At 36.0% G+C, this 23178-nt stretch overlaps 2 protein-coding genes across 7 annotated transcripts in view; both read left to right on the top strand.

Annotated features, from left to right (window-relative positions):
* Window positions 1–14233, top strand: part of rnf157 (ring finger protein 157) — a 22708-nt gene extending 8475 nt beyond the window's left edge. The window contains exons 7-20 of one of the 6 annotated variants that reach the window (XM_048170935.1): window positions 88–131; window positions 802–849; window positions 1025–1096; window positions 1342–1501; window positions 1821–1933; window positions 4780–5015; window positions 5216–5324; window positions 6226–6334; window positions 6431–6612; window positions 8311–8376; window positions 8468–8516; window positions 9247–9366; window positions 12486–12520; window positions 13049–13180. In XM_048170935.1, coding sequence (XP_048026892.1) covers window positions 88–131; window positions 802–849; window positions 1025–1096; window positions 1342–1501; window positions 1821–1933; window positions 4780–5015; window positions 5216–5324; window positions 6226–6334; window positions 6431–6612; window positions 8311–8376; window positions 8468–8516; window positions 9247–9366; window positions 12486–12520 — 1343 coding nt within the window. In that variant the 3' untranslated portion in view covers window positions 13049–13180. Of the gene's footprint in view, window positions 1–87; window positions 132–801; window positions 850–1024; window positions 1097–1341; window positions 1502–1820; window positions 1934–4779; window positions 5016–5215; window positions 5325–6225; window positions 6335–6430; window positions 6613–8310; window positions 8377–8467; window positions 8517–9246; window positions 9367–12485; window positions 12521–13048 lie in introns of those variants that run through there. The other 5 variants (XM_048170934.1, XM_048170937.1, XR_007181944.1 and 2 more) reach the window with 5 other exon arrangements.
* LOC125255591 (5-hydroxytryptamine receptor 3A-like) lies at window positions 13908–23178 on the top strand. The gene is made up of 11 exons (XM_048170938.1): window positions 13908–14039; window positions 15148–15182; window positions 18447–18557; window positions 18719–18879; window positions 18983–19027; window positions 19182–19291; window positions 19500–19669; window positions 21883–22043; window positions 22134–22341; window positions 22462–22599; window positions 22670–23178. Exons 3-11 carry the CDS (start codon window positions 18512–18514, stop codon window positions 22972–22974), a joined length of 1344 nt encoding a protein of 447 aa, XP_048026895.1. The 5' UTR covers window positions 13908–14039; window positions 15148–15182; window positions 18447–18511; the 3' UTR covers window positions 22975–23178.

Raw genomic sequence — 23178 nt, 5'->3', positions numbered from 1 at the left:
AATTGGATATAGCAAATATATTATATATGTAGAAATACATATAGAAAAATCTATATAAATATGTTGGATCATATTTTTGTTGTGCAGAACACTTGGGACACTCTCATGTTCTTCTTGCATCCTTTGAGAAGGTATGTTTTTTGTGTAAAAAAAGTATTTTATACACTACCATTCACAAGTTTGGGGTCATTAAAAATATATTTTTAATGTTTTTGAAAAAAGATCACTAAGGCTATACTGTGAAATATTATTACAATTTAAAATGTAATAAGAATTATATTTGAACACTGTAATTTATTCCTGTGAATTGTTTAACAGCCGTTGCTCCAGTCTTCAGTATCACATAATTCTTCAGAAATCATTCTAATTTTGTGCTTTTTTTATCATCAAATTGAGCTGCTTAATATTTTTGTAGAAACCGTGATGCATTTTTTCAGCATTGTTTGATGAATAAAAAAGTTCAAAAGAACAGCATTGATTTGAATTTTTTTTTACTGTCTTTACTGTCACTTTTAATCAATTTAATGCGTCCATGCTGAATAAAAGTATTAATTTCTTTAAAAAAAAGAAATGTCCATTCATCCTGTGTTCTGCTATGCAAATAAGGACCAGACTAAACATAGTTAAAGCATGCAGTTGTACTATTTCTACCTGATCTAACCCTTAAATGATCATTCAGGTAATCAGGTTGATTCAGTAATATTAAATAATTTTTTAGCTTAATTAGTTTAGTTTATCTGACAAAATAAAAGTTACTGTGACGACTAGTGATTATAATATATTACTGTCTTTTTCTCCTAGCATATGGATGGAAGTTACTGTGTAAAACCTCTGAAACAGAAACAAGTGGTAAGTGCTTGCTTATTATTTATGTAAAAATCTTAGCCATTTTATAGCTTACAAGAAGAACCATGAAACAGAAGGTCAGCTCATTAAATGGCTTTTGTAATGTCAAAAATTTCTTTGCCGTTCTAACTGGCAAATCTTCAATAAACCTCTTGAGCTTCTCATGATTTTATCTTAGGTGGATGGTGTCAGTTACCTGCTGCAAGAGATCTACGGCATAGAGAACAAATACAACAGTCAAGAATCAAAGGTACATCATCATCCACTTCACAAAAAGAAAAAGATTCAAAGACAGAGGAATGAATTATATTACAAAAAAATGATTAATATAGTAACTCTATTGATACTTTCCAGTAGATATTTTTCCCTGTGATGTAGTTGTTACCACACATAGAAATCTCCACATTGATTTAAACAGACGACATCTGTCACTTTTAAGCTTTCATTCATTAATTAGAATCAAAATGTTAAAATATAACACACTTACATTTACAGGTGGCTGAAGATGAGATTAGCGACAACAGTGCTGAATGCGTGGTGTGTTTGTCAGACGTGCGGGACACACTTATCCTACCCTGCAGACACCTGTGCCTGTGCAACGCCTGCGCAGACACACTGCGTTACCAGGCCAACTGTTGCCCCATCTGTCGACTGCGTAAGCACCGACCCCTGCACCAGATTCATTCAACAGGACTCTCCGATTGAGATTATTATATTTATGAAAATACAATATTGCTTAGATGATATTTGCATTTATAGAGTCTCATATATGAATGTTGTGGTGGATATTTTACTGAATAGAATACTGGACTTAAGGTCCATTCACACTAAGAATGATAACTATATTAGCGTCCACACCAACGCATCATAACGTTCTGTTTATTATAAGCATGCACTGCAGTTTTGTCGTCTGCCGCTTTAAATTTATTCAAGTTGTTTCTCTGTCTTTGTATTGTTTCTGATATAAATTTTAGCGTTTCGTGCCCTCCTTCAAATACGAGCGATGAGGAAAAAACTGAGCCCGCTCACACCTACTGGATTCAACCCTGTCATCACCTCGCAGACGTCAGATTCAGAGGAGCACTCGGTAACACTACATTTGATTCACAGTGTTCTTCATACATAGCTTAGTTCATAGCAAGTATATTTATAGCTAAATAAATGCAGCCGGCATTTGAATCCGCTTTATTGAGACTCATCGATTATGTCAAAAACTGAAAATATCTGATCAAGGGTCCAAAATAAATATATTCCTAGAGATAAATGTGAGTGCAGTTGACTGTGGCGTGTACATAAAACTTTGTTAGGATTAACTTCAGTGGTTTAAGTAGTCAGACTTTCTCTCATGTAAGTTAGGTGCACAAACTCCACATTTTAAAGTGCCCCTATTATGCTCTATAAAAGGTTCTTAAAGGCACAATATGTAATTTTTCACCACTAGAGGTCGCTTATTATATTAAAGGCGTAGCTTGATGACACCTTGATTTTGCGGAATCATGGAAGGTGTTGTCATCACATCTACGTCTACAAAAGAATCCGATGGGACTCGGGCAGAAATCATATTCATGGATGAGCTAATGCGTTAAAGATTTATTAACATTACTGTAGTATGAAGCAGGGTGTGGCCGAAAGCTGTTGGAGCGGAACGAGGCAGGTGGAGCAATTGCTAATGAGAGACAAGCGCGACACGCAGCTTGACTCAAGCGGTGGAGCTTTTTAATTATGCCGCAGATGAGTGCTTCCGCTTCTTCCGGTCGTGCGCATGTGGGGTGACACAGTGCTGTTTTATCATATTAGACACATTTATGAGTTGAAAGTTGTTATAATGTTACTCTGTGCGTTCGCTCGGCAGCTACTATGAGACACTTGTTGCACACTGCAGTAAGCTAGATTGATATTAGACATGGTAAAACACGGTACTTGTGGTAAATCAAGAAAACGACATTTAAACAATAAGACTTGCTATGTTGAGCTATATAACAATGATTAGTTTTCTGTCGATGAATGTATCCAAACAGTGGCTCATCTGTCTAATAAATAATATATAATATACACATATATAATATATATAATATAACACATAACAGTGCTTCCCACAGGTTTGAAATATACTTGCGGTGGTAGTCGGGCGAAAAAATCCTCCTATTACCCACGGCACAAAAATGGTCTACTACATGTGACAAACAAATAATGTGTGATTTTTAACAGTATTTTTATTTATTGAAATTAATTTTAATTACATAACATATTACATTTAATTACATACTAATATTATGCATTATTATGCATTGTAAATTATGCAAAACTACAGCATTTAAATGGTTCACCTTTTCCTATGTTCTCCTTGCTGTCATATAGTGTCTCTCTCAGTGAATGGGACACAGATTTTACTAGTAAAATTTATAAAATGAATAATATATGTGTTAAATAATGTTCTTAGTCTTTTCTTCCTGTGGGGGAGACTACAATAATTTACTATGAATTAAATGGAAATCAAATTAAATACAATTTATTGTGTAACCAAAATACAAATAATGCCCAAAAGAAAAAGAAAAAACTTAGCATGTGACTTTTAATTATAAACAAGCTCGAAATACACAGGTACTCTTATTTTGAAATGTCTGTACTATTACAGGCTGATCCTTCAGATTCTTACAATCATCTAAAACATTTTATATAAAGGCCATAAAGTAGACATTGTAATAATTCATCAACTTGAGTTCATTAGCAATCGCTTGGCATAAATCTGCGCTTTTCATTGATTGAGAATCACTTTGAAGCAGACTGAAGCGCTGTTGCGTGAGCTTGTAGAACACGCAACAGCGCCCCCTTGTGACTTTGCAGAATGCAGCACCCGTGGGAATGTCAGTGGGAGTAAACAGTTCTGACGCACACATAACGAGCAGGTATGAAACGACTAGTTTATCGATCGCGGATGGTTTCATTATCTTGCGCGGATATAAAAGTAAAAGAGGATAAAAATAATAAAAGCAAAAATGTGTCTCCAAATATACTTGGGCGGCCGTTATTATACGTGGGCGGCCCGCCCAAGTAAAGTCTATGTGTGGGAAGCACTGCATAATATATTAAAGCATCTTTGGTGGTTCCATGGTTTCTACAAAATAAAATCGTAAATCGAGGGTAACGCGGGTATGATGTCATTGATAGGTGACGAACGGATACAATCCATGTCCTGGTTAAAATTGCCCATTTCTCTGGATTTAAACATTCTTAGAATCATTTGGGATAATGTAAGTACACAAGTCAACAAAATATATAATGTTGTTTTAGTGGTTTTTGGATATTTTAAACCAAAAATCTTACATATTGTGCCTTTAATTTTGTTTGGGATGTCTCCCAATAGGTTTACATGCATCCAAGGTCAAAAAACACTTTAATTTTTTCATAATATACATTGCACATCACCTAATTTCTCAAAGAGTCTGACAGTCTCTCTAAATCCCTCCTTTCACCAAGCCTACTCTGCTCTGATTGGTCAGACGGCCCAGTCTGTTGTGATTGGTCTACCGCTTACAGCATGTGTTGGAAACGAAACGCATATTACCATTTCGAAATTTCAGCTCCGGAGGCTTCTGTATCAAGTCCAGTGTGAGTCCTCAGTGTTTGAGGGCAGGTCAAAGTAGACGTTGTTCGCGGGCAGCCAATGAAGACCATAGGCTGGCATTATGTAAATTTGTTGATTCTTTCTTTTAGGAGACAATAATTTTATTTTTTGTGCACTGTGATCTTTGCAGACATTTTACATTCACAAACAGCTATATTAGACACTGCATGAAAGGTAATATTTGAAAAAGCATAATAGGTGCACTTTAATGAAAAAACTAAAAGCCATCTGTATACACCATATATTCATACTAAAGGTGAAAATGTTGTTATCCAAACTGTACTGCTGTTCATGGCCATTTACTACAGGCATCAGAGCACATCCCACCAGGCTATGAAGCTGTGTCCCTGTTGGAGGCCTTGAATGGGCCCCTGAACCCGTCGCCATCTGCTCCTCCACTTCAGGGCCTCACCAGGGGCCATGTTTCTGGATCTGCGCCCACATATGGCAGTGATAGCCATCACACGCCCGTGCGCTCCCTCTCTCCGCTAGAACACTCTGTCAACTCCAGCCAGAATGGGAAACACAAGAAGAGTGGCTCTAAGTGAGTGAGCACTAACTGAAGGATTGAATGGTGTAGTTTTTCGGTATTACTGTAAAAACTTTTTAATTCATGTCTATAAAACATTTGCTGGGTGTTATTAAAACAGCCAATTTACAGCTTTTCTTGAAGGTTGATTATGGGCTGAAGAACCAGGCAGATAAGTGAGTCCTTGCTAATCATGTATTCTGTGAACTCTCTAGATCCCTCTCCCAGAATTCTTCAGTGCTGCCTGAGGAGGAGGATGAGAAGTCATGCAGTGAGTCTGAAGTGCAAACTTGCAGGAGAAAATTGCATGTAGAACAACAAGAGGTACAAGCATCTCAAACATTTATACATTTATTTCATACATGTTATTTTATGCATTTTCTGTTTTATTGTTATATTTTTTATGTTTTTGAAAGAAGCCTCACCAAGGCTGGATTCAAAAATACCGTAAAATTTGGAAATATTATTACAATTTCAAAAAACTGTTTTCTATTTTAATGTATTTTAAAATGTAATTTATTCCTGTGATGCAAAGCTGAATTTTCAGCATCATTACTCCAGTTTTCAGTGTCACATGAACCTTCAGAAATCAAACTAATATGCAGATTTTGTGCTCAAGAAATATTTCTTATTATTGTCAATGTCAAAACAGTTTTTCATTCAACAGTTTAACTATGTTCTCTGTGATTATTATATAATAAAATTGTTGAAGGGATATATATATATATATATATATATATATATATATATATATATATACATACAGTCAAACCAAAATTTATTCAGACACCTTAAACATTTCATTCATTATTACAGTTTATTCACTATAGTTTAAAAAATGGTAATAAAATATGACAAGATCTCAGAGTTAAACTGTGTCAGAAAAAATAATCTTAATTATGTCAGATAACATTTAAGTAAAACATGGTCAGGTCAAAGTGTCTGAATAATTTTTGGTCCCAAATTTTTATCAGTTTTACTGGTAGTCCACTGTATGAAAAATTATTGAGTATAATATGTCACAGTTTACTTTATTTTGCTATCCTCAATTACATAAATGAACTATAAATGAACTAAATGGAACTATAAATGAACTAAATGGTTTGACTATATATTGTTATGAAAGATTATAGAATACTTGCAGTATTATAGTATTTACCTCCATATTTATTATACAATGTCATCACATCAATCTGATTATCATTGCGTTTGTATTGTCCTGCAGTCTGGTGTGACTCCTGAAAGTGACAACCTCACTCTGTCATCCTCGGGGGCCATAGATCAGTCGTCCTGCAACGGCACCCCTCTCTCCTCCACGATCACCTCCCCAGAGGGTACAGCTTTTCAGTGCACTAAATCTAACTAGCTGAAACACACATCAGAGCTCACTCATTTACATTTGTTTGTCTTCCTCTTCCTGCCCTCTTCAGACCCAGTAAGCAGCAGCCTGGCCCAGTCTGTGATGTCAATGGCGTCCTCTCATAGCCAGCACTCTCAGATTAGCACCGACACACTCTCTTCAATGTCCGGCTCCTACATGGCTGGGGCAGAGGGAGAGGAGGCCGCTGAGACCCCAGCAGAGAGCCGAGCCCCTTCCCAACATGAGGGTGAGGTAAGTCTGTTAGAAGGCATGGAAGTAGGACAATTCATCACTTTTGTTTGTTAGCTATTTTTAGATGCTTTAGTTGATGAGTTTTTACCACATGAGCATCAAGTAGTAGTGGTAGTGGTGTAGCCTAGTGGTTAATATCCAGGTTTCCAGGCTAATGAAAAATCTAAATATATCTAATTATTTTTAAAATTGGGATATCCAGGTCTGGAAAAATCATGGAAATTAAAGGGTTAGTTCACCCAAAAATAAAAATACTGTCATTAATTACTCACCCTCATGTCGTTCCGAACCTGTAAGACCTTCGTTCATCTTCGTAACACAAATGAAGATATTTTTGATGAAATCCTAAAACATTGTTAAAACAGTCAACGTGACTGCATTGGTTCAACCTTAATTTTATGAAGTGACGAGAATGCTTTTTGTGCGCAAAAAAAAAACCTACTTTATTCAACAATATCATTTCTTCTGTGTCATTCTCATATGTTGTTTATGTTCAGTGCTTTCAGGATTTTTGTTTTGTTTTTGCTCACAAAAAGTATTCTCGTCGCTTCATAAATTTAAGGTTGAACCACTGCAGTCTCATCGACTGTTTTAACGATGTCTTTAGTACTTTTCTGGACCTTGAAAGTTTTGATTATATTGCTGTCTATGGAGGGTTCAGAGAGCTCTCTGATTTCATCAAAAATATCTTAATTTGTGTTCTGAAGATGAACGAAGGTTTTACGGGTGTGGAACGACATGAGGGTGAGTAATTAATGACAGAATTTTCATTTTTGGGTGAACCATCCCTATAAATATGAAAAGAAAAGAAAAAAACTCTAGAAAAGAGTGCAACACTAACTGTACAAACATAAATGTAACTATATTTCTTTAAAATGAATGATGTTCGAAAAATAATTTTTTAAAAGAAATAAAGTTAAATGTATATTTGTAGACTAAGTTCGTTTGTATGTTAGTGTAAGGTCTGTTATGTATGTTTGTTCTACTCTAGAGTAAAATTTTTATTTTTATTTTTTATTTTTTAGTTTAACCTCCTCTATAGTTTGTTGAGCACCTGCATTTCAATTTTGGTTTAAAGCTGCAGTCCGCAACTTTTTTTGTGTTAAAAATGTACAAAAATTATATAATTATAAAAAATTATATAAAACCGTGTTTTTGTCTTATCCTGAATCATTGTGGTACACTTATAATAAGTGTTTATATTCGGACTATTTCAGACCGGACTGGTAGGACTCGCCGCAGAGTATCACGGTAACTGCATGACTCGCCATAGACATACACAGAGAAAAGTAGCGCCGGCTAAATTTGTTCCTCCACAAGACGCGTGCAGTTCTGTTTATTAACCGCTAGAGGGCGAAAAATCGCGGACAGCAGCAAAAATATTAAGGCATTAAAATTTCTATTTATTATTTAATGATTATTTTTTTTAATCACTTTTATGTAAAACACTATTATAAATAAACTTGCCTCGCCTATTTCATTGGCTAGAAATTGTTCTTTGTGAATGCAATCTCTATTTTTAAACATTACAAACAAAAGTCATTGCAAAGTCATGGAAATTCATTGGTCAAAAATGATCAGAACACTATAACCAAAACTTCAATTACCATTGAGCAAACATTTAGAAATTTATGCCAAGAGATGTTTGTGCAAACCATACATCATGGTTACAGGGACCATATTTACGTGTGTCCGCAGGAAATCCCCAACGAGGCAAAAGGGCATAACTTTATAGCTGCCATTCTTGAAGAGCAGGATTCAGAGGTGAAACATTCAAACAGCCAAACATCTTAAACCCAGCTACTTGTTTTTTTTTATTTATTTATTATTTATTCAACCATATTTTCTTCTTCAGGGAAATGATGTGACTGAGGAAGATTGTGCATCTCCCACCAAAGAACATGGTAATTGTAACCTCAGCTATTGGCTGTACTTATCACGACACTGTACATTAGATTAAGGAGAAAAAACACTGCAGTGTAGGTGGTACTTCATCCACAAGACAAGAGCTTCTAAATCTGCCCACACACCTACTTGATGAATAACTTATGTTTGCAGGTGGGCCAAAGGTTGCTCACTACAAATATAAATATCATATGACTCATTTAAGGCGAATGTAGATCGATTTTCGTGTTTTGTTTAATCAGCCCACAAACAAGCACATTTGGCATCTGAATTTTAAAGACATATCCAGCTTTCTACCCATTATTTTATTATTTATTTTAGTTTTTATGACAAGTGTGCATCTGTACTAATGCTAAAAGTTCTTTCGAGCAACTAATTGTTGATTTAAAAAACAAAAAGGGATTCTGCTTTTCGAGTCTTTCTTTTTATTGTAACTAATTCCCTATTTGCATATACATTTTTCATCTGTTCTATATTTAATGTGTTGAATGCTTACTAATGTGAGGAAATGAGTGTCAAAGCGTTCGTCAGTTGTGTTCTCGTGCACGCGCCGATTGCATCCGCTCTGCTTTCTCATAAGTATGTGTGCATCCATCAACCACAGCCATCACTAAATGGTTGCCGAGTAGCATCTTGCACCCCATTGCTCTGACCCTTCACTGCTGTTCTCCACTCGGCTGCTCTGCCCTGCCTCGGCTGCTCTTGTTTGACCTCTGACCTCGCTTGCAGGTGGGCGCAGGAGGAGCGAGGTGCCTTGTCCAGAGTTTGACAATAACAATCAGGGGCAGTCTGACACCCACTGTATGACAGGCCTGGACAATGAGCAGCCTCCTGATGGCCGATTCGCTGGTGAGTGGCAACCTCTCGAACATGGACTTTCTGATTGGAAGGCATTGGGTGAGGCGGTTTCAAGGAGTCCCTTTTAAAACAGCAGCTGGCTCTAAAACACTATTGGCTTTCTCTGCTCATGCACGCCCTTACTTTGACCCTGCTGTAATTTTGTGTAGCATTAATTGGTACAGTGGCCATGCCCTTTATCCCCCTCTCTTTTGTGTGTGTTTATGTGTATGTGTGAGTTTTATATCATGTATGACTTGTTTCTATCTTTCTGGGTCATACTAATAGCTAAGTTCATGTTCAGTGTCTGCCAGCTCAAAGTAGCTTTGCGTCTCCCTTCATTTTTATGTTCATCACTTCATTTTTCTGCTCATCCTCCCTCTTTTGCCAGCATATACTATTAATTCCCAACTATTGGTTATTGTCATCCAGAGAAAGCATTCTCTCTGGAAGGACACCAATGAAGCTTTTCACATGAGACGTGTGATAGTAAAATGTGATTCTTACACACTATTAATCATCAGCATTGTCATCGTCATTATATTTTTATTAGTCATTGTGATTACTTCACAGTCCAAAATATAAAATTGACCCAAAACGTATTAGGACTAGGGATGGGTACCGAAATTATATTGGCCCCGGGGCTAAATTATGAAAGACCGGTGTATCGATAAGCTCTGACGTTAACGGTTCTGCTATCGGTACTGGAGAAATTATGAAGAAAATACACGTTCATTTATTATTGCTATTAGACATATTATTGATATTAGACATTATCTTGCGAATTCTATCTCGCCAGAGTCGCCAGATGTATCTGCATGCAGTAATATTAGGACATTTGTGTATGATATATTTTTGCTTTTCAATCCAGAAGAGAGATCGCGCTCACGCGCTCAGGAGCTACAGCGCGCGCAGCCGCTCACCAGTGTTGCCAAGTCCGCTTATTATAAGCGACTTTGGGCTTGTTTTTCTGTAAAGTCGCTTACAAATATTGGTAGTCGCGGGTCGCGTTTTTTTTTTTTTGGCTTGTTTCTAAAGTGTAGTTGCTTATTTTGGGCTTAATCCCAGCTCCGTAGAAAAAGTCGCTTGTTTTGGGCTTGTTTTCACAGGCCTGGTTGCTTATTTGTCTCGCGAGATCTGGCAACACTGCCGCTCACATGAAAGCCCTGTTTAATGACGATGTGACGATCGTCGACGAGTGACGATGGAGGAGAGAACTAAACAACTAAACATTTGCTTACACTTTAGGGCTGTGATATTATGCTTATTTTATTTTTGATTTCGATTTTGGCTTCCAAGGATCAGAAAGAAGATATCTGAGGTAAAACTATTAAAAACTAGCCGCGTTTCGTCTAGCACACCTTCTATAAACAGCTGTGCGCGTTCATTCCTCCCAAAACCCAAACTTAACGTCAGAATCAGCACAATCGATGATTGTTGTAAAATCCAGTCTTTACTGTTGCTAAATTGCAGTAAATGTTTGATAATTATCAACGTTTTAAAACGTTGAAAGCACAGTAATCCGCGCAAGAGACGCTGTTCCTCAGGCTGAATTGTGTGCGCGCGCTCCAAAACGGATCGCAAATAGACAAACAAATTACACGTTGTTGGGCTTCAGGTGCACGTCCAAACGATCAAATGCACACAAAAATATGTTAAAATAACCCTATTGTTGCGTGTTTAGCTACTTAAACGCAGTTTATATCGTAAGTGTACACGAACAGCTGGGAGAAAATCCGATGTGTGTTAATATCTATTGTCTTAAAGTGACAGCAGTCACCTTCTGATGATTATGCCATCAGTGTTAATCAAACAAGAAAATGCAAATAGAAAATCACTCACAGCTCTTCATCTGAATATAGTTAGCTTTAATAAGCATTAATCTATTAATTTATACTGTGAAAACCATGCAGTGTTATTTTACATTTGGTTACTTTACTTCAATTTCTTTTATAGGCTAGGCTTATATTACTTACCTGAACACATGAACAAATGAAAGCACTTTATTTCATTTGTATCTTTGTTTTATTGTATTTGTCTGTTTGTTTTACTTTGTTTCTTTGTTCATGTTCTTACTGTATATTATATAAAACACCAAAAAATGCCAGACACCATATAATATAAAGCAAATTTAATTAAGCTCTTATATATATATATATATATATATATATATATATATATATATATAAACAAAAAGTACCGATAAGAATACCGTTAAAGTACCGGATCGATAAGCAGTATCGGTAAGAGTAGTAATACTGTTAAAACCTTAACAATACCCATCCCTAATTAGGACACATAAGCCACACTTAAAAGTGTCTAAATTTTAATGGAATTAATATGATGATATAAGCAGCTATGTATTTTTGTGTAAAAAGAGGCATTTATATTGTATATAAAATTATCAATATGTGTAAAAAGTAAAATATTTGTTTTCTATTAAGTTGACGCTATTTTTTTCAATAAAATAAAATAATTGTGATTAATCTCATGATTTGCATATGAATGTAAAGCTCAAATTCAGTAAATTTAAACTTTTATTAATTAATTTATTTCTATATTATCTCTTTATAATATAATATAATATATTTTTTTTTACATTTATTTATCTTTTTACATGTTTGTACTAATTTTCACTGAACTTTTATGGCCCCTGGGGCTCCCCGCAAGCCAGTTTGGAAACGAATTTCAACTTTTGTGAAATGTCTTCTTGATCGAAAAGTATGTCATGTGGTTTGATATTTTATGTAATGCAATGAAATTGATCCATTTTTAAGTGCTACTTAAGTGTCCATATACTCCCTGTAAGTCCTGCTTATAGGGAGAAAATGAAAATCACTTACATGAAAAGGCACTTGAAGATTGAACCTCCTGTTTATTAAAGATAAAAGTTTCAATTGAAAGTGCAATTTTCAAAAAAACCCTGGCTACCATCATCTTCTCTCATTATCTCTAAGCATCGAGCTTCTCCTCTCTCTCAATCCGACTCTCATTTTCTGTGGATGGCTGGTTGATTCTCTTGATGTGCTGTAAATGTGCTGTGTTCTCTCTCTTTTCTGTCTCTGTTTTTCCTTCCATCATCTCCCATCTCTCTTTCTCTCTATCTTCCTGGATGTCTGTGGAATGGACAGATGAGGACTCGTGTCCTGTTCACATTGAGGAATAGGTACGAAGCAAGTTAAAAGGCAATGCACAGAGGTCATGGATTCACAAAGAAGTTTCTGCCTTTTTGCCATTCACTATTATCATCATCAGTGAGATTCTTTATGGATTTGCCTTTTGACCTCTTTGTGTTAAAAGAGCCTTTTCATCATTTACTCAGGATGCATGTGGTGAATATTCAATGCAGGACATTTCAGTTCACAGAAATCTTGGAGAACAATGGATAAAAATGTCTTGGTTTGCATGATGGACATTTTGACCAACCGACTTGTGAAAATAGCAAAATGTTTGAAGCCAAAACAGTCTGTTCGTGAAGAAACTAATTTTAACATTGATCTCCAAGAGATGCTCCAGTTTTGGGGGAAAAGGTCTAGTAAGGTGTTCTTTTAGTTCTTTCTAAACCACTTTTCCACAATCCCATTATTATTTTAACCTTCACAACTACCTTCATGCCCTCTTTATTTTTCTTCTTTATTTCAACCTGCTATCATCTGTATCTTCTCACTTGGATTCTCTTTGTCATCTCCGTTAGGTCTGTTATACCTTGACGTCTATCGTCATGGGCGGGATCCTTTGACTCACCATGCGTCCACCAGCAACATCAACCTGGACGATCAAGGGGTCACCAATGAGGCAGCAAACTCCAAGAACAAATCTCATCGTGGACCCCTGGCTGTGTGAAATCCTCAATCCACCCAGGCACAGACCTACTCCAATTCTGAGAGGGATATTTGCCTCTTCCTTCATCCCACCTCTGCCTAAACTCATGCCCACACCAATTACTCATGGATCAAATCCTAAATGCAAACCAGGGAGGATTGACTGTGTGGTTTCCCTTCTCCGTTGTGATAGATGTCATGTTTTTAGCGCTCTTTTGGTGGTGATACTTGTGTAAAGCACCACGTTTACACCAACGCTCCACCCCCTCATGTGTACAAATAAAGGGATGAATCAAGCAAGCTCTCCTGATGAAAGACTGGAAAATGAGGACATGATAAAGACTCCAACCTTTGCTCCAAGCAATGTTTTTCTCTTAGAAATTTCATGTCAAGGCTGTGCGACTGTACTTTTAAAAACATGTTGTGACACATTATAATTTCAGCAAGCACTTTTAACCCCCATGAATTCATAATCAAATCCTGCTGATTTGAATCAATATCCCTTGGGATTTTCCTCCTTAATGTCACTGAACATTTGTATGAATATTTCAACTTGTACTCCTGGAGATCTGCTCACAATACCCAAGATAGATGTTTCAAAAGAAAATGATGGAAAACAGAGAGATGAATTCTTAGAAGTTACATCAAAGCTCAATTGTAAACTCAATCGATCCTTCACAAGATTTACTTCAGAGCAATAACACATCTTTGCTCATGTTTCTGCCCTTGTCAGTTTGCTGCAGCTCACTTTGAGCTCTACTTACAGCCCTGCATGTTACAAAGACACAAAGCTACTGAGCTGCCTAACCTGCGTTACACATGGGAAAGCTTGCCTGTGACTTCCTCAGATTGCTACTGTTGATGGTATGTTAAATGTCACAAAGCTGCTTTTAAGCTTTTTGTGTGTTGTTTAACAAAATGTGTTAGTTTCATGTCTAAGGTACAATCTAGCATATGCCTATATGCTACATTTAGTCAATTTGTACCCAAGACTTGAAGCAAAGCTGAAGTAGCTTTTCAGACGTATGTCGTTGGACTCGTATGGATTACTATTGCAGGTACTTTGGTATATAAGTTCCTTAAAAGTAATTTTTATGTATTCCTTTTGAAAAGTGTTGCACTTTCCTATAGAGATCCTTGAAAGTGTTTACTTAGCAGTCATTATACAGTGAGAATGAAGGAAAGACTTTGAAAAGCGTGCCACTAACATGAAAAACAATCAACAACTTTCAGTTTTTTGATAGTTCTGCCAAACCGAATTCACAGTGTTTAAACTTGCTCTTTGCACCAGTGGTACGTTAGTGGTTATTTTACTTTACGGAAATCTTTGGGTTCTCTTTTCAATTCTTAAAAGGGATAGTTATGGAAGCTTGTTTCCGCCACAGAATAAAAAAAATGATAATTGTGACTTTTTTCCCCCTCACAATTGCGAGTTTATTTTCGCAATTCTGATTCTTTTTTCTCAGAGTTGCATGATATAAAGTTGCAGTTGCGACTTTTAAAGTCAGAATTGTAATATAAATGAAATTCTGAGAAAAAAGAATTGTCCATTTCTGACAAAAAAGACTTAAATATCCATTTTTCATACTGTACATTATAATGTTATGATGCCTAAATTAACTTGTAGCATTTAAAATGAACTCTCAGAATTGCGAGTTTATAACTCACAATTTTGACTTGCGAGATATAAACTCACTTCTCAGAAAAAAAATCATAATTGCATGATATAAACTTTTTTATAACTTGCAATTTTGAGTTTATATCTTGCAATTTTGACTTTAAAACTAAAGTCAGAATTTTGAGATAAAAAGTCGCAATTACCTTTTTTATTTGTTATTCAGAGGCGGAAACAAGCTTCCATAGATAGTTTACCTAAAAATGAAAATTCTGAAAGTTAATTTTCTCCAAACAACGTTGGACCCTATTGACTTTCATTTTATGGACAATAATGATCTTCTTTTATGTTCCACAGAAGAAAAAAAGTCACAGGTTTGGCATGACATGAGGGTGAGTAAATGAAAAGAATTTTATATTTTTGGGTGAACTATCCCTTTACTATCATTCCCACAATTCCTTAATCTATAATCCAGTTTTCTTGCTTCATTAGCACTTGTCTATCTGGACTATCTGAAATGAAAAAAGGATTCACAGTACAATCAAATAGTGTTTATATCTCTCTCAAAATGTCTAATGTACTTTGAGAACCAACAATCCTTTTCCTTTGTGTGGAAAATGTTTATTTTTTATTTATTTTTTTTATGTTAGCCTAGTTTGTTATCGTTGTAAGAGTCTGTTCAATGTGTTGTTTACTGTAGTATATGAACTGTGTGAAATTTCTCCAAATGGGATTGTATACATTACACATGCACTAGTAGATTTTCCCTTGACAGCAGATATGCGGTGCATGTGGTAAGCGCATGGTAGTTGCAGTCAGAAAATAGAATTCCTCCACCTTTACATTTGCACTATATGTCTAGCCCTTCCACTCTGAGCTTACATGTTGTGTAAGCAACAGGTACTGAGTCACAAGACAAGCAATACAGCCGCATAATAGCACGTTGTCTGGAGGCAATACAGATAAACATAGCCACGCATTGAATGTTTTACAGCAGAATGTCACATTTACCTACAGAGAGAAACCACTGTCGTGTGACCTGCGCAGAGCATGGATGAATTCAAGGAGTTTTCTCCAGTTTTGCTATCTGTATTGCTTTTGTGATTCTGTTCTGTCCTCTTTCTGCACCTGAAGGAGTGAGTGTAACTAAACCTACATGAGGAATGGGTTGCATCAATTCACTTTTGTAGAATGAAGATTACAAAATGTCGAAAAAACACAATAAACTGTTTCTTAAACAAGATTTGTTTGGAGCATTGTAAAAGAACTGTTCAAATTAATGTTCAAGTATGGTTACCTACAGAGCATGACATGCCATGTTATACTAATTTGTTACAACAAGGGAACTATTTATTACAACGTGACCATTATTTAGTAAAACTAGGGTGACCATATGTGCCATTTTCCCAGGACGTGTCCTGTCCAGGATTTCTAAATTGCCTAAAATGGCTTGAGCCCTTGCCTCTTTAATTGTGAAAGTGGTCATATCGATGTGCCCCCGGAACGCGATTTAGGAACGCAATTTCTACATGGAGGTCTGTGCAAGCCACTGTTCTTATTGACAGTCTTCATGCAATGCATTAAAATGTTGTCATATTTGCAATGCTTTGACCGTTCTCTGTAGATCCAGCCTTCTCGCAAGCCACGATTGGTTGATTATGTATAATGCACGCTATTGGTCAAATTATTTTTCAGTCGTTACCTTCCGCAAATATGAAAACAAAACCAAAACTGGGACATTTTATGCAACTTAGAAAACCTGGACAGGACGCGTCCTGGGAAAATGGCACATATGGTCACCCTAGTAAAACGAGGGAATGGATTCTTAATGTGTGGCCACAATATACTAAAACGAGGGAATAAATTAATAAAATGAAGGAGTTAAATCTTAATTTGTGGCTTTAAATTGGAGACGAACAGAAGAATCTGCTAAGATTATGGAACAACAGTTTTAAAAAGTTATTTTTTCACTGTTATTTATAACAGGATCTGCATTTTCATGGGTTTAAATCAAATATTTTTGTTATAAGAGACAATAAATACAACTTTGTGCATCAAAACCAATGAACTTGATTTTCAAAAGTCAACAAATTTGCGACAGCTAAACACAATCTTTCATTTGTCCAAAATTACAGTAATTATCTCCAAGCTGAGATTCTTTTGAATAAGCGTGTTTGTGCCAAACACAGTTCATAAATGTTGTTCATTGACCTTTCATGTGGCTGTCTTGATACTAGAGAAAACATTGTTTGTAGGAAACATGAAATATGTTTAATTTTATCATAGATTATAGACGATTTTATATTAAAATACATCTGAAAGGTTGTTGATAGTAAAAAAAAAAGAGAAAAAGAATAATAACAATTAAAGCTGCAAGTAGTGATGAAAGGGCCCTCGCACCCGTGTCCACGCCACTCGGTGGCTTTAGGGAACACTGGCTTTGACACACTTCCTGCTACCAGCTGGTGGCGATATGAGTACTAAATTTTGGCATGTAGATGTCTTCAGGCCAGGTCTATTATCAAACATGTGAAGTCTGAGGCAGATTGGACATTGTATGCTTGAGTTACAACAACTTCCTGTTATATGGCGTTAATTGCATTAGCACTAAGCCAAGTGTTGCATCATTTAACATGTTTCTAGCATGTTTGGTACTTCATGGCATATTTAAATGTGTTTCAGGGAGTGAATTACAGTGTAAAGCATGCCATTTCCTGTTGCCAACAGGTGGCGCTATGACTAACTGAATATCGGCATGTAGATGTCTTCAGGCTAGGACTCTTATCGAACATGTTAAGTTTGAGGCAGGTTGGACATTGTATGCTTGAGTTTCATGGTGAAACATCGAATTTTGTCAGGCCGCCACAGACACGTCTTTCAGCGAAAACTCAAGATCTTCGCAATTTAACGTTGCAAAGGCCTTTAGATTAGACTGACCAAATATTATGTTGATCTGATTAAAGCTCTTGGAGGAGTTTGTTAAAGTACAACACCTGGAAATGGCAAAAACTGCAAATATTTTGCAGAGAAAATTCTGTTACATGTGTCTACCAAATTTCACTTGTATATGAAACTTGTATATTGAAATTTTGGAGGTGGCAGTATTGAGCCATTTTGCCACACCTAATTCTGAAACCCAAAGTTTTGTTAGTTTTCAAGCATGTTTAGTCCCTCAAAAATGCAATTCATTTCGGAGAAGAAGAAGAATTGACTGAACAATTACAATAGTGTCCTCACAGCATCAGTGCTCTGGCCCTAAAAATCTTCCCAACTAGAGTCATCCCAGTGAATCTCAGCCATTTCCCACCCAGTATGTGTATGAAATGGAATAAAAACATGTATGGAGTGTTGAGTGTATCTAATATTCAATGCATTCAACAATAATTGTTATTCCTTTGTGATCAAAATTGTAAGATAAAAGCACATCTCCCAGGACCTTATAGCATGTGTCCATCATCCACTCAGCGCAAATTCATTCAAAGATTGCCTCCACTAACAATAACAACCAATAACCGCAAAATGAATGTCACATTTGTGAAGAAAAATTGCCTTCAAAAGCCCATCAGAAAGTTTTATGGTGCTCAGGGGAATTGTGTTCTCCATTATTATATATAATATCCCATCCATTTTCATCATGCACTGTTATATAAACGCAGGCGGTGAATGGGACCAGTTGCCAGTCGTCTGCTAACCAGAGGTGGTTTTACACTGAACGTTGGATATGAATTCTTTTCTTGTCTGTGTTACCTGTCTACTTTTTTTAATAGGTGAGTAAAGCTTCCATTCTTTTTTTAGTGCACAGACAGACGATGTTCTAAGTTGTTTTAAATATAAGCACCTTGTTTGCAATGGCTAAATTGTATAGTTATAGGGCATCTACGTCGTTTATTGACATCTAAAACTGTTTTTTAATATTACTGGCTTGCAGATGGAGCATTCCTTGAACGAGTATGCAGTAAGCAAGACGTACTGGATTATTTAAATCTTACCAAAGGCAATGAGAAATTCACAACTTGCCGTCCTGTACTGGACTGGACACACCCCACCATAGTGTATTTTGATATTTACCTCTATGGCATTCTTTCTATGGTATGACTGCAAACAACCTATGTTCCAGTAGACCATTGTTAAAAACTGCTACGTTTTATTATTATTATTATTATTATTTAATTAATTCATTTATTTTTTGCAGATTGAAAAATCTCAAATCTTTGTACCATTATTATGGATAGCTGTGGTAAGTGTTGAACAAAAATTTGCAAATCTTCTAATTCCTATATTATATTGCATAATTGAAAAAAAGAAGAAATATAAATACTGGTTAAAATAATTTAGGCGTTTAAAGATATTTATTTATTTATGTATTTATTTATTTATTTTTGCTCATTTAGCGCTGGAACAACGAACGAATCTCTTGGGATCCTAAGGATTTCTGTGGCATTAAAAATGTGATTTTACCAAAAGAATTGCTTTGGAAACCAGACCTCTATGTTGTTGAGGGGTGAGTGTATACAAATGATAAATCTGTATATTTTTTTCTTAATTTATATAATACACACATTATACTTTATACATTATTATTGATGATTTTGAAAAAAGTACCTTGTTTATTAACCGTATAACATTATTTATGTAAACTGGTAGATTTGTTTTGACACAAACTCATTTTACCTGCCATGTTAAAAATATAATTTATCGACATGTTTCAGTGTAGAGAAGGAAGATGGACCACTGAACCCATATTTGTATATTACTCATGATGGAAATGTGACAATGGAGGATGACCATAAAATTGTCAGTACCTGCACAATGAATGTACACAAATTTCCTTTTGATACCCAAACCTGCCACATAACAGTGTGTTCAATTAATCACTCAGGTGAGTACACAATAAATATTCATCAAGTAAACATTCATTAAAATTATGGATGCATGATATTAAAATCTGGCCTATTTTTTAATGTCGGCAGGTAATCGATAAATGAGCGATATTAAAATCTATCCGATTTTGTCTACATAAATAAAAATAAAACACTGGTAAATAAAATCAATCATTTTAAATGCTACAAGTTAATTTAGGCATCATAACATTATAATGTACAGTATGAAAAATGGATATTTATTTTGAGATTTGCTGAAAATTACATTTAACAGGTTGCAACTATAAGAATTTATAAAGGTGCCCTATAACTTTTTTTTAAACAATGTAATATAAGTCTAAGGTGTCCCCTGAATGTGTCTGTGAAGTTTCAGCTCAAAATACCCCATCGATTTTTTTTTTATTCATTTTTTTGGGGCATAATTAGAAATGAGCCGATTTAGGGTGTGTAGCCCTTTAAATCTCGTGCTCCACGCCCCAAGAGCTCGCGCTTGCCTTAAACAACATAAAAAAAGTTCAAACAGCTAATATAACCCTCAAAATGGATCTTTACAAAGTGTCCGTCATGCAGCATGTCTAATCGCGTAAGTACAATGTTTATTTTGATGTTTACATTGATTCTGAATGAGTTTGAGGCTGTGCTCCGTGGCTAACGGCTAATGCTACACTGTTGGAGAGATTTATAAAGAATGAAGTTGTGTTTATGCATTATACAGACTGCAAGTGTTTAAAAATGAAAATAGCGACGGCTCTTGTCTCCGTGAATACAGTAAGAAACGATGGTAACTTTAACCTCATTTAACAGTACATTAGCAACATGCTAACGAAACATTTAGAAAGACAATTTACAAATATCACTAAAAATATCATGTTATCATGGATCATGTCAGTTATTATTGCTCCATCTGCCATTTTTTGCTATTGTCCTTGCTTGCTTACCTAGTCTGTTGATTCAGCTGTGCACATCCAGACGTTCTGCCCTTGTCTAATGCCTTTCATAATGTTGGGAACATGGGCTGGCATATGCAAATATTGGGGGCGTACACCCCAACTGTTATGTAACAGTCGGTGTTATGTTGAGATTCGCCTGTTCTTCTGAGGTCTTTTAAACAAATGAGATTTATATAAGAAGGAGGAAACAATGGAGTTTGAGACTCACTGTATGTCTTTTCCATGTACTGAACTCTTGTTATTTAACTATGCCAAGATAAATTCAATTTTTGAATCTAGGGCACCTTTAAAGTAACTTCTAAATCTAAATGTAAAAGAAAGGGGAAATAAGCATGTACAATTAAATATACATCAACCAATATTCACTATTGGCCAATACAGATAAATTTAAAAATCTTTATTGTATGTAGGCCTATGGTACCAATATATTGGTAACCTATATATTGTTCACACATTGTTCAAGCAATTGCTCTAACTAAACAAAGGCCATTTGCTGATGAATCTTCCTTATTGATAGTTTTAGTACATTCAAACTTGTTTTCTTTGCTTGTTGAGCTGCACGATTCTGGATAAATTGAGAATCATGATTCTGAAAAGCCAGACAAACAACATGTAATAACATTATTTTTAATATTTAGCATGTTTATGTGCTGCTGCGCGTCCCTGTGTGTGTAACAAGCAGAGTGTACGAGCGTTGTGCACCCACCTATAGGCGCATATTACTAACATGCCCTTTAAATAACAACAACAAAAATATTGCGCCATTGACTTTAGACCAGGTTTTTGTTGGTCAATGGCGCAGTCGTTTTCAGTTGCCTCAAAATAGCAATACGCCAACAATGCACCTGAACACACCTCGTTTTCAGACCAGCACGCCCATGGGCAACAGATGGGTGTGAATGCATTAGCTATTTAAACAACGTGGCCGCTGCACGTGAAAATGATATCTGCATCGGACTGAAACTAGCAAAAAACACTTACGTTGCACCTGGCGTCGCATTGCGACGTGTGTATGGTAGGGCCCAATGACGCACTCATAAACACTTCACTTGTTTCATTGCTGGATGAATCTGCATTTTTTAATGAATCTCTTGAATTAATGATTCAATGACAATTAATTGTACAGCTTTACTTGCTTGCTATATAATGTATCGCAAATGTTAATTGTATTATAATGTTGTTGCTTTCCATTATCAAAAACCCCTACAGGTAGGCTATTCATTGTTACTCTGTAACAAGCTGCTTTCCTCTATGTGAAACAGATAAAGAAATAAAACTGGTTCCTGCCTCCAATTCATCAAAGGCGACACAAGTAGCTCGGGAAAGCATATTAACCGAAGGAGAATGGGAATTCTTGAACATATCCGTCTCGAAGGAGAAAGATATTTATGAGGGCCAAACATATGACAGGATAAAGTACACGGTACTAATACTCATTTCGACAGTTTCGTCTTCCATTCTAGTGATTACAGTCTTAGATGTTTCACCTCTCTATTGTCTCTTTCCTCTTTAGATTTCAGTCAGAAGGATGCCCCTGATGCATTTCATCAATTTTCAGCTACCTATATTGTTTTTCCTCATTGTGGACCTAGCTTCTTTTTTCATACCAGATAGAGGGGAGAAACTGTGCTTCAAAGTGACTGTGCTGCTGGGGATCTCTGTACTTATGCTCATCCTAAATGACATTCTGCCATCCAAATCTCACAAATGTCCTCTGATCGGTAAGGGAATTCTCGGTTCAAGGAAATTTCCCTTAATACAGAGTAGTCTTTTCATATATCTGTGGTATGTTTAGACTGTCTTTATAGTTTCATATAAACTCCCTCTTTTGTTCTGTGCAGCTACGTATGTCATTGTCATCTTTTCCTTCATGTTGTTGAGTCTTCTGGAGACGATTTTGGTGATATACTTAATAAATATGAGCTCTGAACAAGACACTAAGAGGGTTCAGAGACCTGAAGATCTCAGTTCTGAAACAGGTAGGCACATCTTTCAGAGCAATACGGAAACTGTTTTGTCTTACTGTCATAGACTGTGTTTTTCTTTCAGATAAATGCATAGGAGACAGCAGTGATCAGATCTGTTATTCTGGAGTGGAGGTTCCTCTAGAGTCTCTGATGTTGAAGGAAATATACAGCAATGAAAAAATGAATGACATGCACTTATTGCAGCTGATCCTGGAAGAGCTTCAGACTATCAAACAGACTCTTGTTCCCCATGCTTTAAATGCCCAAACTGGTCAGAAGTACTGGTTAGGAGTGGTCAAATGCATTAACAGGCTTTTCTTTGTGGTTTATCTCATCTCTATTTCTCTCTTTCTTGGTTTCATGTTTCGAGAATGGACAGTTGAGTAATTTCAGACTCTAAAATTGTGCATATAGTATTACATACATATTGTCTACCTGTTAAAAGTATTGTTATACTTGAAAGAGCTGCAGCATATACTTCGAATTATCTTGTGGTAATTTTATCTCCCGTACCCTGCAATATGCCTGGCTTTGTATACTGTTTATTATGTGAAATAAAGCATGCGGAATCCCCAGAATATTGTGACAAAA

This window comes from Megalobrama amblycephala, linkage group LG20, assembly GCF_018812025.1.
Source record: "Megalobrama amblycephala isolate DHTTF-2021 linkage group LG20, ASM1881202v1, whole genome shotgun sequence".
NCBI lineage: Eukaryota > Metazoa > Chordata > Actinopteri > Cypriniformes > Xenocyprididae > Megalobrama > Megalobrama amblycephala.
This window is presented reverse-complemented; position numbering and strand designations above follow the sequence as displayed.